This window comes from Muscardinus avellanarius, assembly GCF_963383645.1.
Source record: "Muscardinus avellanarius genome assembly, chromosome: 16".
In the NCBI taxonomy this organism is placed as follows: Eukaryota; Metazoa; Chordata; class Mammalia; order Rodentia; family Gliridae; genus Muscardinus; species Muscardinus avellanarius.
The window spans coordinates 11,768,962-11,782,431 of NC_137802.1; the positions used below are offsets into that span (position 1 = coordinate 11,768,962).

At 43.3% G+C, this 13,470-nt stretch overlaps 1 protein-coding gene across 1 annotated transcript in view; it reads right to left on the bottom strand.

Moving 5' to 3' along the window:
• Positions 1-13,470, bottom strand: part of DNAH9 (dynein axonemal heavy chain 9) — a gene marked incomplete at both ends in the record, with an annotated part of 402,526 nt that overhangs the window by 302,006 nt on the left and 87,050 nt on the right. The window contains 3 exons of the mRNA XM_080712788.1: positions 4,351-4,477; positions 5,146-5,276; positions 8,769-9,639. Of these exons, the coding sequence (XP_080568914.1) occupies positions 4,351-4,477; positions 5,146-5,276; positions 8,769-9,639 (1,129 nt within the window). The remainder of the gene's footprint in view (positions 1-4,350; positions 4,478-5,145; positions 5,277-8,768; positions 9,640-13,470) is intronic.

Below are 13,470 nucleotides of genomic sequence, written 5' to 3' on the forward strand. Positions count from 1 at the left end.
TCACTCTCTCTTTCTTTCTTTCTTTCTTTCTTTCTTTCTTTCTTTTACTTTCCTTTTTTTTTTTTGGCAGTACTAGGGTTGAAACCCAGGGGCATTCTACCTCTGAGCTATGCCCCAGCCCTAATTTTTAATCTTTTTTTGAAACAGAATCTCACTGGGTTGCAGAGGGCCTCACTAAGCAGCTGAGGCTGTCTGCAAATCCGGTTCCTCCAGTCTCAGCCTCCCAAATGCTGGGATTACAAGCGTGAGCCACCACGCCCGGCTCACTTTTTTTTTTTTTCAGTTAAATGAGAAAAAAAAAAAAACACATGAATTTATGAAATGCCAGGTTAAAGATGAGTTGACAGAGAAACAAAGAAACCAACAATGACATGATGCAGTTTATAACTATTAATAATACTGAAATGCTAAACTGACACAAAGATTAAACGTGGTAGAAAGGCTTGAGAAATTGCTGAGCAATGCCAAAGAAGAGGACTAGGAGATTAAAACCATGACTAAAGAGAAGGCAATGCCTACGAAACCAAGAAAATAGAATGTATTCATGAATCTATGATGAACCCATGGGAAAAATATTCAGATAATTAGAATATAAGCTTTAAAACACACTGGAAGAAAACTATTTTTAAGACAACAAAGGGTGTGGTTTTTAGATAAGAGGGGGAAAAAAAGACCTCATCACGTGTCAGAAAATTTTAAACAGAACATAGCAAGTACCTGAACAAATTCACATTTTTTAAACTTCGATTTTAATTTCCATAGAGATCTAAAGAAAGAAACTGGACTTGTCTAGAAAGGGTTTTGTTTTTGTTTTTGCTGTTGTTGTTTTAAAGGAGACAGGTCTCAGATGTCTTTTCCATAATAACAAATAGCAGAGCAGTAACTAGAGGGATAGAGGACGTGCCACGTGACCCATGACTTCCAAACCTAACTATGCCATCACTTGCTTGTGAAACCACAGACTCATAGATGTAGGAAGAGTTAGGAATTATCCTACTATGATTTATTCCCTAGGGTATATAGGGAGGCTACTCGAAGATTTACTCAATGATAAATAAACCACAGTATGCAAGAGCGAGTACCTTGTGTACTAAGGATGTAGAAAGGCTGGCAGTGACCTGACCCCTTCTATATCTAGACTAAGTGAACACAGAACTACCAAACAGAATGGTGGTGTGATACTAATTTCGAGCCCATGGTGCCTGGGCTACTTTGGAAATATTTCCATCTATAGCAAAAACAGAAGGGCCTTCAATAGAAGGGCAAATCTCTCTTTAGTACTTGCTTCTTATCAACAAACTAAAAGCCCATGCATGGACACCATCTCTGGGCTCAGTTGGGGAAATTCTCACCCATTGGTGATGGCACAATTGCTCATAGAGAGAAACTCGGCAACATCTAACAGGATAACATACGCATTTACCCTTTGGTCAACATTAACACGGCTGGAAATCTATCTGGAAGACAGACCTCAAACATGAAAAGTCCAAGGTCATTCAATGTCATATCATCTGTAGTTGTGAAATATTAGAAATGACCTGTGGCCAAATGATGATGTATTGGTCCCTGGAAGAGGATGAAAATGTATGAGAGAGAGGCGGGGGTAGGGAGAGGGAGAGGGAGAGGGAGAGGAGGAGACGGAGAAGGGGAGGGGAGAGGAGAAGAGGGGAGAGAAGAGGAGAGGAGAGGAAGGAGAGAGGAGAGGGAGGAGGGAGGGGAGAGGAGAGAGCAAGTGGAGAGAGAGAGACAGAGAGAGAGGAGAGGAGAGGGAGGAGAGAGGCAAGGGAGGAGGGAGGAGAGAGGACAGAGGAAAGAGTGAGTGGAGAGAGAGGAGAGGAGAGGAGAGAGTGAGTGGAGAGAGACAGAGAGAGAGAGAGAGGAGAGGAGAGGAGAGGAGAGGAGAGGAGAGGGAGGAGGGAAGAGAGAGAAGAGAGGAGAGAGGAGAGAGCGAGTGGAGAAAGAGAGACAGAGAGAGAAGAGGAGAGGAGAGGAGAATAGAGGAAAGAGGAGAGAGAGGAGGGAGGAGAGAGGAGAGAGCGAGTGGAGAGAGAGAGAAGAGGAGAGGAGAGAGGAGAGAGGAGAGAGCGAGTGGAGAGAGAGAGATCTGTGAATTGATATGGAATAATTTTCAGGATATATAACTAAGGGGGGAAAAAGCAAAAGGCACACAGGAATACACAGCATGCTGCCTTTTGTGCAAGAAAGAAGGGGGAGATAAGGAAATGTACTAGAATAAATGTAAATGGATGCTGGCTCATTTTTTTCAAAGATAAACATAGGGAAGATAAACCAGAAACTAATGAAACTGGCTGGCTACCTGTAAGGGTTAGAGGGGAAATAGTGATGTGGGGGGAGTAAAGGAGGAGGGACACTTCTCTGAGTGTGCTTAGCTTTTGCATGGGTTGATTCTCAGAATCAAATCAGTATTCTACAGATTCAAATCATAAAATCAGTGAGGAGGAAATAATGCCTGCCAAAACTTAAAGCAAAGAGAAATAAACACAGGTATATTCCAAATCAATAATAATAATAAAACACACACACACACACACACACACACATACACACGCGCGCGCACACACACACACACACACACACACACAGAGAAGGGGAAAAGAACATGTCCAAGCAGTGTCTGAGCACAATATTTTGGCTTTATGTTCTCAGTCCAAATAAAAACGAAAGAACTAAAAACTCTGGTCATGGGAAGAAGGAAGGAAAGTTGTGGGCAGCAGGCAGTACAGACACCGCTGGCCGCGAACCCACGATCCTCCTGTCTCAGCCTCTCAATTACTGGGAATACAAGCATGTGGCGCCACACCCAACTTGCAAGATCCTACTTCAAAATAAAAAAATTAAAAGAATCTGGGGCTGTAGCTCAGAGGCAAAACGCTCAGCCTGGGTTCTGGGTTCAATCCCCAGTAACAACAACAACAACAATGAAAAGTAATATGCTCAAGGCTGTATAGATAGTATGTGACTACAAAGACTAGAATGTAATATTTGAGACTCCTCATCTATGCTTTGTCCACTAAACACCTCATTATCCAGTTAACCAAACGTCCAATCTTGTCTCTCCACAGAAATAATAGCTGTCACACTTCTTGGTGGATATTTCTATTTTTATTTATTTATTTTTATATTTACTAGTCCTGGGGATTGAACCCAGGGACATTCTACCTCTGAGCTATACCCCGACCTTAGTTTGCTTCTTATTTTGAACAGAATTTAGCTAAGTCACCTTATAGTACTGGCCTCGAACCTGAAGTCATCCTGTCTCAGCCTCCCAAGTAGTGGTATTACAGGCATGCGCTACCACGTCTGGCTTGAACTTTTATTTTTAATCGATACACTATAATTATACACATTTGTGAGATATCATGTGACAGACATTTAGACACATGTATGCAATGCATAATAATCCCATCAGGGTTAATTGGTGCATCCATCACATCAAACCTGATAATTATCATTTCTTTGTGGGAACATTCAAAATCCTCTCTCTTTATTTAAAAATATGCGAGAAACGTTCATCAACCACAGTTATCCTGTGGTGCTATAACATGAGAAGCGATTTCTCCTAACCAGTTGCACCCTGGTACCCATTAAGCACCCTCTCCTTCCCCCTTTCACCCATACTCTTCCCAGGCTCTGGTTAACTATTCTCCTCCCTACAGCTTTGAGGTCAGCGTCAGCCTCTGTATGTGAGTACCTGTGGCATTTGTCTTTCCATGCCTGACTTATTTCACTTAACACAATGTCTTCCAGTGCTATCAGCATTAGTGCAAATGACAGAATTCATTCTTTTTTATATAGCTGTTACCATGGGCCACTATTTCTTGGGTCTCTTTTCAGATCAAAGGCATTCTCTGTCAAGGTTTAGCCTCAGCCACCTTTGCCATCCACAAAGCATCTCCGGTCCCACTTTTGGAAGTCGCAGCAGAAGAGCTGGGCTGCATCCTGAGTTTCCATGATAAATGGTAGGGATGAAGAAAGTGCTCAGAGGAAACTCTCTAAAGCACACGATGTACTTTAACAAACCTATCAGAGTCAATCACTAAGCCAAGCATGAGAAGGATGAAGGGGGAGGGAATGGGATGGGGATTGGGTAAGGGCTAAATGGGTAATGTGTGCATGTATGTCTCCACCATCTTTTATCCCATTAAAATGCATGGCTACAATGGACCAGCAAAAAAATTTAAAAAAGAAAAAAGAAAGTGTTCAGATTAGTAATGTTGCTGGTGGTGGCAGAGGTCTGTAACACAGGTCTCTCCACCTCTAGAGAGAGGATGCTCAGTTGGAAGCTCATCAGTCCTCCTGGACCTCTTTGCAGGCGCTGCCCCAGCTTACCAGTTGCGGAGCCGTGCCGTTGGAAAGGATGTCTAGCAGATCAGAAGAGGAGAGAAAGTAAAACCGAGGGAAGGCTAGTCTCTTGGTGTCTAGGTACTCCGCCAGGGCCTTCTCACAGAGGCACAATCTGAGGGCACAGAACACAGGATTTCCTGGTGAAGAATGCATGGACCTACAGGTGCACACATTACCCCAATGCAAACACAGTGGTCCTTGGGCAGCCAGGGGTCCTGCATCTGAGGAGTCAGTCCACCAACTGTGGACCAAAGATAATTAGAAAAAGGATTGCATCTATACTGAGCAGACCTTTTCCTTTTTGCCATTATTTCCTTAACAACACAGTACAATCCTGTGCAAAACTTTTATTTTGTACTGGATATTATAAATGATCTGGACATGATCTAAAGTCTACGAGAGGATATGCATCAGTTATTTGCAAATGCTATGCTATTTCATATAAGGGACTTGAGCCTCTGCAGATTTTTATATATCTGCGGGGGGGGGGATGTTAGAACCAATTCCAGTGGACACTGAGGGATGACTGGATATGGAGTATCTAGGGTATATGCAGAAGTTAATGCAAAAAACACTTAGAGCTATTGCAAACATACACACATTGGCATATTTACATCAGCATCAACACCCTGATAATAACCCACGTTACCTGAACATACAGGCAAAGCCAGTCCCAGCCCCACACACTTATGTCCTCAGGATGTTAATAAGGACAGTCTCAGAGAGAGTGAGGGAAGGAGGCGTCCCCCATGGCCAATGGGATGGCGAGCAGAGCCTTACCTGCTTCGAATGTCTTCCAGTTTTTCATAAAGACCTAATTTGTTGGTGGCCTCCACTACATTTGGAGTTTTCTGAGCATCATAAGCTAGTTCTTTAAAGTCAACGTCGATGCCTTCAAATCTCTTAGAGTCCTATGAATAAAAAAATGGGGGAAAAATTGGACAACCCTCCCCTCAATTCCAGAGAAACCTGCTTGTGTGACCACTCAGCAGCAGAGTTTTGGGCCTGGGTTGGATTCCAAGGGTAAATAACAGAGCGTGAAACAGCAGTTATACATTGTGGTATTGGAACCTCTATGCTTTTTTTTTCTTTTTGTGGCACAGGTGATTGAACCCAGTGGCATTCTACTTCTGAGCTACACCCCCAGTCCTATTTTATTTTATGTTGTAACAGGGTTTCCCTAAGTTGCTGAGGTCCTTTCTAAACTGCTGAGGCTGGTTTTGAACCTGAGACCTGTCTCATCCTCCCATGTATTGGGATTATAGGCATATCCCATGATGCTCAGCAGAGGCTAACGTAGTTTTTAAAGAAACTTTTAAACTATTTAGTTCATTTAAAAATTAATGATAATGAATCCATTATGTAAGCACCAATGACATGTTCATATCTAAAATAATTGTGTTTTCCAAAACAAAAACAAAAACAAAGAGATAACTTGGAGAAAAGTGGCATCCTTTTACTTTCTTATGTTCCCACAAATCTCTTTAATGTCTGACTTAACACGAGTCAGTTCTGTTCTCATTATCTGTTTCAACTTTCAGTTTATTGTGATTTTACATGATGTACAGCTTCTGATGAACACCATCTCTGGGTTCATGGTAGAATGAGAATTTTAAAAAAAGCAAGTAATATGTTAGTGTGATCACCAAGAATGGTTGTGACCTTGAGGACCACCCCCAGAAAGGTCTCAGGAAGCTCCACCCCACCCCAGGCATAAAGCCCATGATTCCTAAGCCAAGCAGATACAGATCTAATGTGTTTTCTAGGTTCAGGAAAACATTTCTATAATCAAAGTAAAAAATTAGATGCCATTACCCACCCCCACAAACACTTACAGCCAGCCTCCCAATATCGTTAAAATGATCGAGAGACTGATATATGCAAAGCATTTTAGCCCAACATCTGGTGACTGGCAAAAGTCTATGGTATTATTATTATTATTATTATTTCAAAACAACAGTCATAATGTGCTGCGCTTCTGTACGTCGCTTTAATGAACTCTCTGGAGTTGGTATCAATATTTGTTCTAATGTATTTAGGAGGAAACCAATGCACAGAAAATTCACAAAAGTTGTTCAAGGTCCCACAGCTGTAGAAGAGAGCCTCAGGACAGAAGCCCAGACCTGCCATCCTTGCCCTGTCTTCCGGGAAGTTCTAAAAACAAGAGAGCTGGAGAAAATAAATTCCGTTTCCTCAACGAGGTCTTATGTTCAAATTAAAAATGACACTTCTCACTCCAGTTTTCTTGGGGTTGGTCGAGCCACAAACCGATTCATTCCTCTGTTTCAATTTCAAGATAACAGGAAACTTAGATTAAAATAGCAACAATAAAAGACATTTCTAGTAAAGTTATAGATGTATTGAAATTTTCCGGCATGAGCGTTCAAACAAAAAGAGCTGGACAGAAAGCTGTAATTATTCCGGGAGCAATCATGTCGAAAAATGTATGCACATGAGCAAAAGTTGGGGAATAGTCACAATGGATGAAAACAGTTACCGGTTAGGGTGTGGGATTATTACAGATTATGCGTTGAAATCATTGTATTATTAAAGCAAAGAAAACAAATGCACTTACGTGTTTTGTATATAAACCTGCAGCCCTGCTTAGATCCTAAGTTCTTTAATATCTTTAATGAGGAACTCTCAGGGATCTCCTACTGAAGCCACCAGCTTCCAGACCACTGGCTTCTAATTAAGCCCGCTCTTCCTCAGTAGCTGCCATCTGAGATAAGTAAAATCTGGCCCATTCAGTGGGGCTTAACAGCAACTGCCATGGCAGAAGTGTTCCCTGTTATTTTTTCATTGTGAATGTACAACCTTTAATCTACCCTATTACACTTAATTATGCTCTTGTGGGGCATGCTGGGAAGCTGTCCTGCTTGGATAGACTATGCTTGAATTTCCAAACCAGTCCCGGACAACCAGTGACATTTCAAAATCAAATTTATCTGCAGCAAAGAACTTGCACGAGTGAAGGGACGCGGAAGACGGCTGCAGAAAAATTTAAGAAGAATTGGAGTGAGATTGGAGAGGGGTTAGCTGATGGTGCATTTATGAGGATTAATTAGAAGCGAGAAACACTGGAAAGGTAATAATGGGAAGAATGGGTTTTCCAGGGCCATGCGTTGTTGGGTACTTGGCTGGGTCTTTTGGTTGATATTTGGTTTGTTAGCACAGGTCAGGGGGTTCCAGAAGGGTTCCCTGATGAGAAGGATCTTGAATTTGCCTGTATAGGAAACTCACTTCCCTCTGGAATCTGAATTTGAGTATCTATGGAATAGTCAGGAGGATCTTATCCTAGGTAGTGGTAGCTAATATTTTCTATCTCCTTTCTTGTGTGTATTTAAAAGAAAAAAAAAGATGGAACCAATTCTCCTTTCTTTTTCCTACTTATCTTTTAATTTTAAGTATTGTTCTTTTGGAACTGGGGATTGAACCCAAGGGGCATTATACCTTCAAGCTACACCCCTAACCCTCACTTTTTAAACTCTTTCTTTCTTTCTTTCTTTCTTTCTTTCTTTCTATCTTTCTTTCTTTCCCTCTCTCTTTCTTCTTTCTTTCTTTCCCTCTCTCCTTTCTTTCTTTCTTTCTTTCCTTCTTTCCTTCTTTCTTTCTATCTTTCTTTCTTTCCCTCTCTTTCTTCTTTCTTTCTTTCTTTCTTTCTTTCTTTCTTTCTTTCTTTCTTTCTTTCCCTCTCTCCTTTCTTTCTTTCTTTCCTTCTTTCCTTCTTTCTTTCTATCTTTCTTTCTTTCCCTCTCTTTCTTCTTTCTTTCTTTCTTTCTTTCTCTCTCCTCTTTCTTTCTTTCTTTCTTTCTTTCTTTCTTTCTTTCTTTCTTTCTTTCTTTCTTTCTTTCTTTCTTTCTTGTGGTACCAGGGATAAAACCTAGCATCATTGTACCTCCGAGCTACACCCCCAGCCCTAGTTTTTAGTCTTTTTATTTTTGAAACAGGGTCTCACTGAGTGGCGAAGGGCCTTGCTAAATAGCTGAGGCTGTCCACGAGCCACAATCCTCAGGTCTCAGCCTCCCGAATTCTGGGATTACAAGAGTGCGCCACCACGCCTGGAAAACTTTATTATTTTAAAACAGGGTCTTGCTAAGTTGCCGAGGATCTTGTTAAATTCCTGAGACTGGCTTTGAACCTGCGATCCTCCTGTCTCAGCCTCGCAAGTACTAGGTAGTGCACAACCACGCCTGGGGTTTCCCACTCAACTTAAGACAAACTGATTGGCATCTTCTCGGTTTCTCTCTCTTGACCTCTGTTTGACTTCTGGTGGTGGGTAAGTCAGTGTTGGTGGGAGGTGCCCATGAGTATATCCAAAGCAATGAAGGAGAAAAGGAAAGAACTCAGGCCAAAGAGGAACAGGGTGTCATTAGACAGAGCAGGATTTCCTTAGCAGGTACCTGGGGCAGCTGAGCCCGGATATCTTCAGATCCAATGAATATACTTTCCAGGTGAGACCATGTGCGCTGCACCTCGAACCAGAGAGAGATGACGGCGTCAGCTGTGGACAGCTTCTTCTGCCAGCCCGACACCTCTTCCAGGAAGAAAGCGATGTACTTGGACATCATCAGGTTCTGAAGTTGGACTTGGTTGTCCTCCAGAACTTCAATGAGGTCCTCGTCGGACCGCAGCAGGGGAACGTCAGTCCGCGGGTGGGGCTCATACTGGAATTCCATGTCAGCCCAGGTGGCCTGTAGCTCCTTCAAGGTCTTCTCCATGCCTGTTTCCTTCACGGCTTTGTCCACAATGCCCCGGACCTCATCCTCAAAGCGGTGCAGCTGGAGCCGCAGAAGGTGTGCCAAGGTGGTGTCCTCGTCCATGGTGAAGCTGATGCCTGTGGCTTGCACTAGCTGCCTCCAATGCCGGTCGCGGATGGCTGGGTTCTGCAGCTCAGCCACGGCCCTCAGGGAGGTCAGGATGTTCGACACGGTGCTTTCCAGGCCCATGAAGGCATCCCAGGCCCTGACCTCCTTGTCCAGGCTCCGGATGTATCGGGCGAACCGTTTGCACTCCATGCCCATGGCTTCCACGTTAATCTCCCTCCATGCAGTGGCCTCCCAGGCATGGATACTGGAGGTCACCATTCCAATGGTGTCCCAGAGCTCCTTCAGCTGGCGGGCTTCCTCTCTGCATTGTCTCAGGTGCTTGTAGTCAGGGACGTTGACTTCAAATAACCCAGCAGACTCAGACAGGGAGGCCATGGTGGACTCCATCTGTTGGATCGCCACGTGCCAGGCGTCTAGCCTCTGATGCGGGTTGATGCTATCAAACCTATGAGACATAATGTGTTTCTTGGGTCAGCACAGAACTCAAGGTGACGCCAGCTGAGATCTTTAAACTCTTAGGGATTCTAGGAAAGAGCAGCGGCTTTTGCCAAAACCTGGGATGCTGAGGAGAGGTTTGGGTGGGTTGAGTGTTAGAGGAAGGGCAATTTGAGAGGGTTAGCATGTTTGAATCTTTTCTTCACTTCTGAGAAGGGAACACAAATATTGCTCTTGTATTCTACTCCCCCAAACTTACCTATGTAGGCATAGAGAGGAGCATTCCTCTTATTCGAGCCTTCGTTAGACTCTGCCCTTTATCTAGATGTTGGGTTTTCAGAGGCTATTTGACACGGGATAGCATTATCATGTTTCTGAAGAATCTGAGAAGCCAAAGACCCTGCCAGGTGGTGAGTGGTGAGAGAACCCATGCCTGGAATCTAACCCTTACCCTCTAGGGATGTGACTCTCCTCCTGGACCACATGTGAGAATCCTCCTCTTCTTATGTTTTACAATATATTTTTATTGGTTCATTGTAGATTCACATCATAACAGAGTTCAGCGTGAGAGAAACATACATGTGCATAGCATTCGGTGAGCCTCCCTGCTGGTCCCTCCTCACTCCCTCTTCTTCCCCATCCATAATATTGAGATTGGCACTGATGCTTTCATATATGTAGATAGTGTTATCTGAAGTGTTTCCTTTACCAAGCCTCACCCGCCTCCCATACCTACACACCTCTCCCCCCTAGATACCCTCTCTTGCTCCACTGGGATTTCTCCTCCTTTATCTGGAATCCCTCTTCTAGGCCAATTTCTCCCTAGTTTCTACGTATGAGAGAAAACCTATGATCCTTCATTTTCTATGACTGGCTAATTTCATGTAACATAATATTCTCCAGTTCCATCCATTTCCCTGCAAAGGAGATAATTTTGTTCTTCTTTATAGCTGAGTAAAATTCCATTGTGTGCTTATCCCATAATTTTGCAATTCATCCATCTATTGATGGACATCTAGAATAATTTCATAGTTTGGCTATTTTGCTGGTATAAAAATGGATATGCATGTATCACTATCATATTCTGACTTCAGTTCCTTTGGAAAGATACCCAGGAATGGTATAGCTGTCTGGAAGCTTTAGAAAAACCCTGTATCTATATATCTGTCCAGATCACTTAAATCAGAATCACTGTGTGTGGGACTCAGAAATCAACATTTTTTTCCAACTCCCTTGGTGATTCCAATGTGCCAGGGAGGTGCCCTGGTCCATGAAGAGGCTAACCCGCTTGTGCCAGGTTCAGGCGCCAGTTTCCCAACTTGGAGAATGTCTGTGAGTGGCCATGAAGGTCGAGTACAAAGCCCTCACCGAGGGCCTATGGAGCCATAGTTGTTTTCCCTTAACTCATGCACAAATTGGGCTCCTTGTCTTTGGACAAGTCCTCCCTCCAAGCTGTTGCTGCTCTCCTCATCTGCTAACATTTACTCTTCTCTGGCCAGCTCCCTCCTGCATCCAGAGCAGCCTCTAGTTTTGCAGTTGATTCTGCTGAGCATTTCCTCTAGCTTTGCAGTATAACTGATGGTTCCTCATCCCTTTCCCTCCAATACTGAAGGCACACATCCATGTGGAGACGGTTCCTTATGTTCATATGTGTTAACATGGCACATTGCTACCTGGCAAGGTGTGCGTTTCTATCATAGCTTTCCCCCCCAAAAAATATATATAGGACCCCGCATATCCAGACACCATTTCTTTGATCAGGGGCACTCAGAACCCAGTGTCCAAGGGGCCTTTCATTTTCCTTCCTCAATCTTTCTTTATCCTCCCTCCACATCTTTAAGCTCGGGTTTTCTTGTTTCATTATTCATCGAAGCCTAGATATTGAGGATATTGTGACTTAAGGGAGCACAAAATTGTAATTATTTGGATTTAGAATGTCCTCCAAGACATTCTCTTATGGAGAGTAGGCAGCCATGTTGGAGGTGTGCTTGACTGAGAAGAGGGTCTCTGGGGGTGTGGCCTTGGTGGTTATGTGGTCCTTCCTCCCTTACTCTCTCTCTAACATCTGGCCCCCATAATGTGAAAGCAGAGTTCTTGCTTTCTACCTCTCTATGCTTCTTGCTACTATGCCCTGAGCTTTGCAGACCTGGCCTAACATGGACTGAACCCTGAAAGCTCAAAAAATGTGAGCAATTAAATCTTTAAAAAAAATTGATTTTTGCAGTACCGGGGTTGGAACCCAGGGGCATTCTACCTCTGAGCTATACCCTCAGCACTATTAAGCAAATCTTCCTTCCTCTAAGCTGGTGCAGTCAGGCTTCTTGGGCCATAGCAGTGAGAATGCTGACTGAAACAAGAATGTCCTTCTAAAATCAGAACATGGCATTGCAGGGCTCGCCATCAAGGAGAAGGCTGAGAGGAAGTGAGTCTCTGGACTAGAGAGTTAACAGCTTCCTCCTATTGTGTGTGTTTCTGTTTGTGGGTGCACATATGTGAGTGTGGGTTTGTAAGATATAGTGAGGGTGGAGGGGGGAGAAGAGAGTGACATCCATTGCTTAAGCTGCCCCTTCTTTCCATTGTCTTTAGAAATATTTGACTTGAAGGATGGAAAGTAATCTTAATTAAGGTCATTTATCCCAACGGCTTTCCATTTACGCCTAGTTACCATGCGACACCATAACAGTTATGCATCCCATTAAATTAGTGTCAGATTAACTTGGATGCTTGTTGTGCTTGATTCTCGCTCGTTCCATCTAAATTGTTTTTGGCTCATGGGTTATGGTTGAAGGTCTATGTCTTAGAGAGCTATGCTGACCATCACTTGCCTGCCAGGGCCATCCCTCAGCTCCCAGCTATTTCAGAATGGAACCCAAGGTTGGAGTTTTTGGAGGTGAAGAGCACCCTCTGCCTACATAGGCAAGAGGTCTTCTCTCCCACGAGGAGTGGTAGAGAAAGGAGAAGATGGGGAAAACGGAACACCTTTACAACAAGAAGTCTCAGCTAGCAGGAGCCATTGTACTTATTCTCCATTCTCAGAGACTAATTGTTGGCGTGGGCACGTGCTACTCGTTATCTTAACTAGAGGGAACTCGGAGTGTGAAATCAGCCTCTTGGTGTTGGTACAAGATCTGCAAAGTCCAGACAAACTCAAAAAGCCTACATTCTGTTTAATTTATTAATGGAGTGAGATTCAGGAATAACTTATGTAAGATATGAGCTATTAGGATATTTGCAATGTACACGGGAGATTATAAATGCTCGCCGACCATTATTTCTTCGTCACATTTGAACATCCTTAAATCAATGTTGGCTCCTCAAATATTTGTAGGAGGTGAACACTTGTCAAGTTATTCCAGACTTTATTTACCCTGCAGCAAGATTTTTTGTTTCCTGTGTAAATGTGTGGATAGTCATTTTCTGTAGTGAAACATGTGCAAGAACTTGTTTGGCTGACGTCCTGGGAAGAACCTCTAGATAGGAGGACAGCTATCCCTTTTACCATTTTAAAACTTTAGGGCAAACTGGAAGTACAGGCACATGATTTGTGTGCCAAATGAGCCAGAAGTTCTCCAAACCCGGGGGGAACAATGCAGTTCAAGAACAAGGAAGTTATAGGAGGGAAAATGGTGTGCCGAGTCTTTGAAATTGAAATACTAATGCAAGGAGTATTTTAATCCCAAAGAGACATGCCTGGGAAGTCTGCATGAATAAAACCATAATTAAGAGGAATGGAAATAGGCTGCTCATGTGCACGGTTGCAGAAAATGATTGATTCAGGTCTCACTTGAGCCTAGGGAGAGAGGGGTGGAGGAATAAGTGACGTTAATTGACTCTTGGGAAG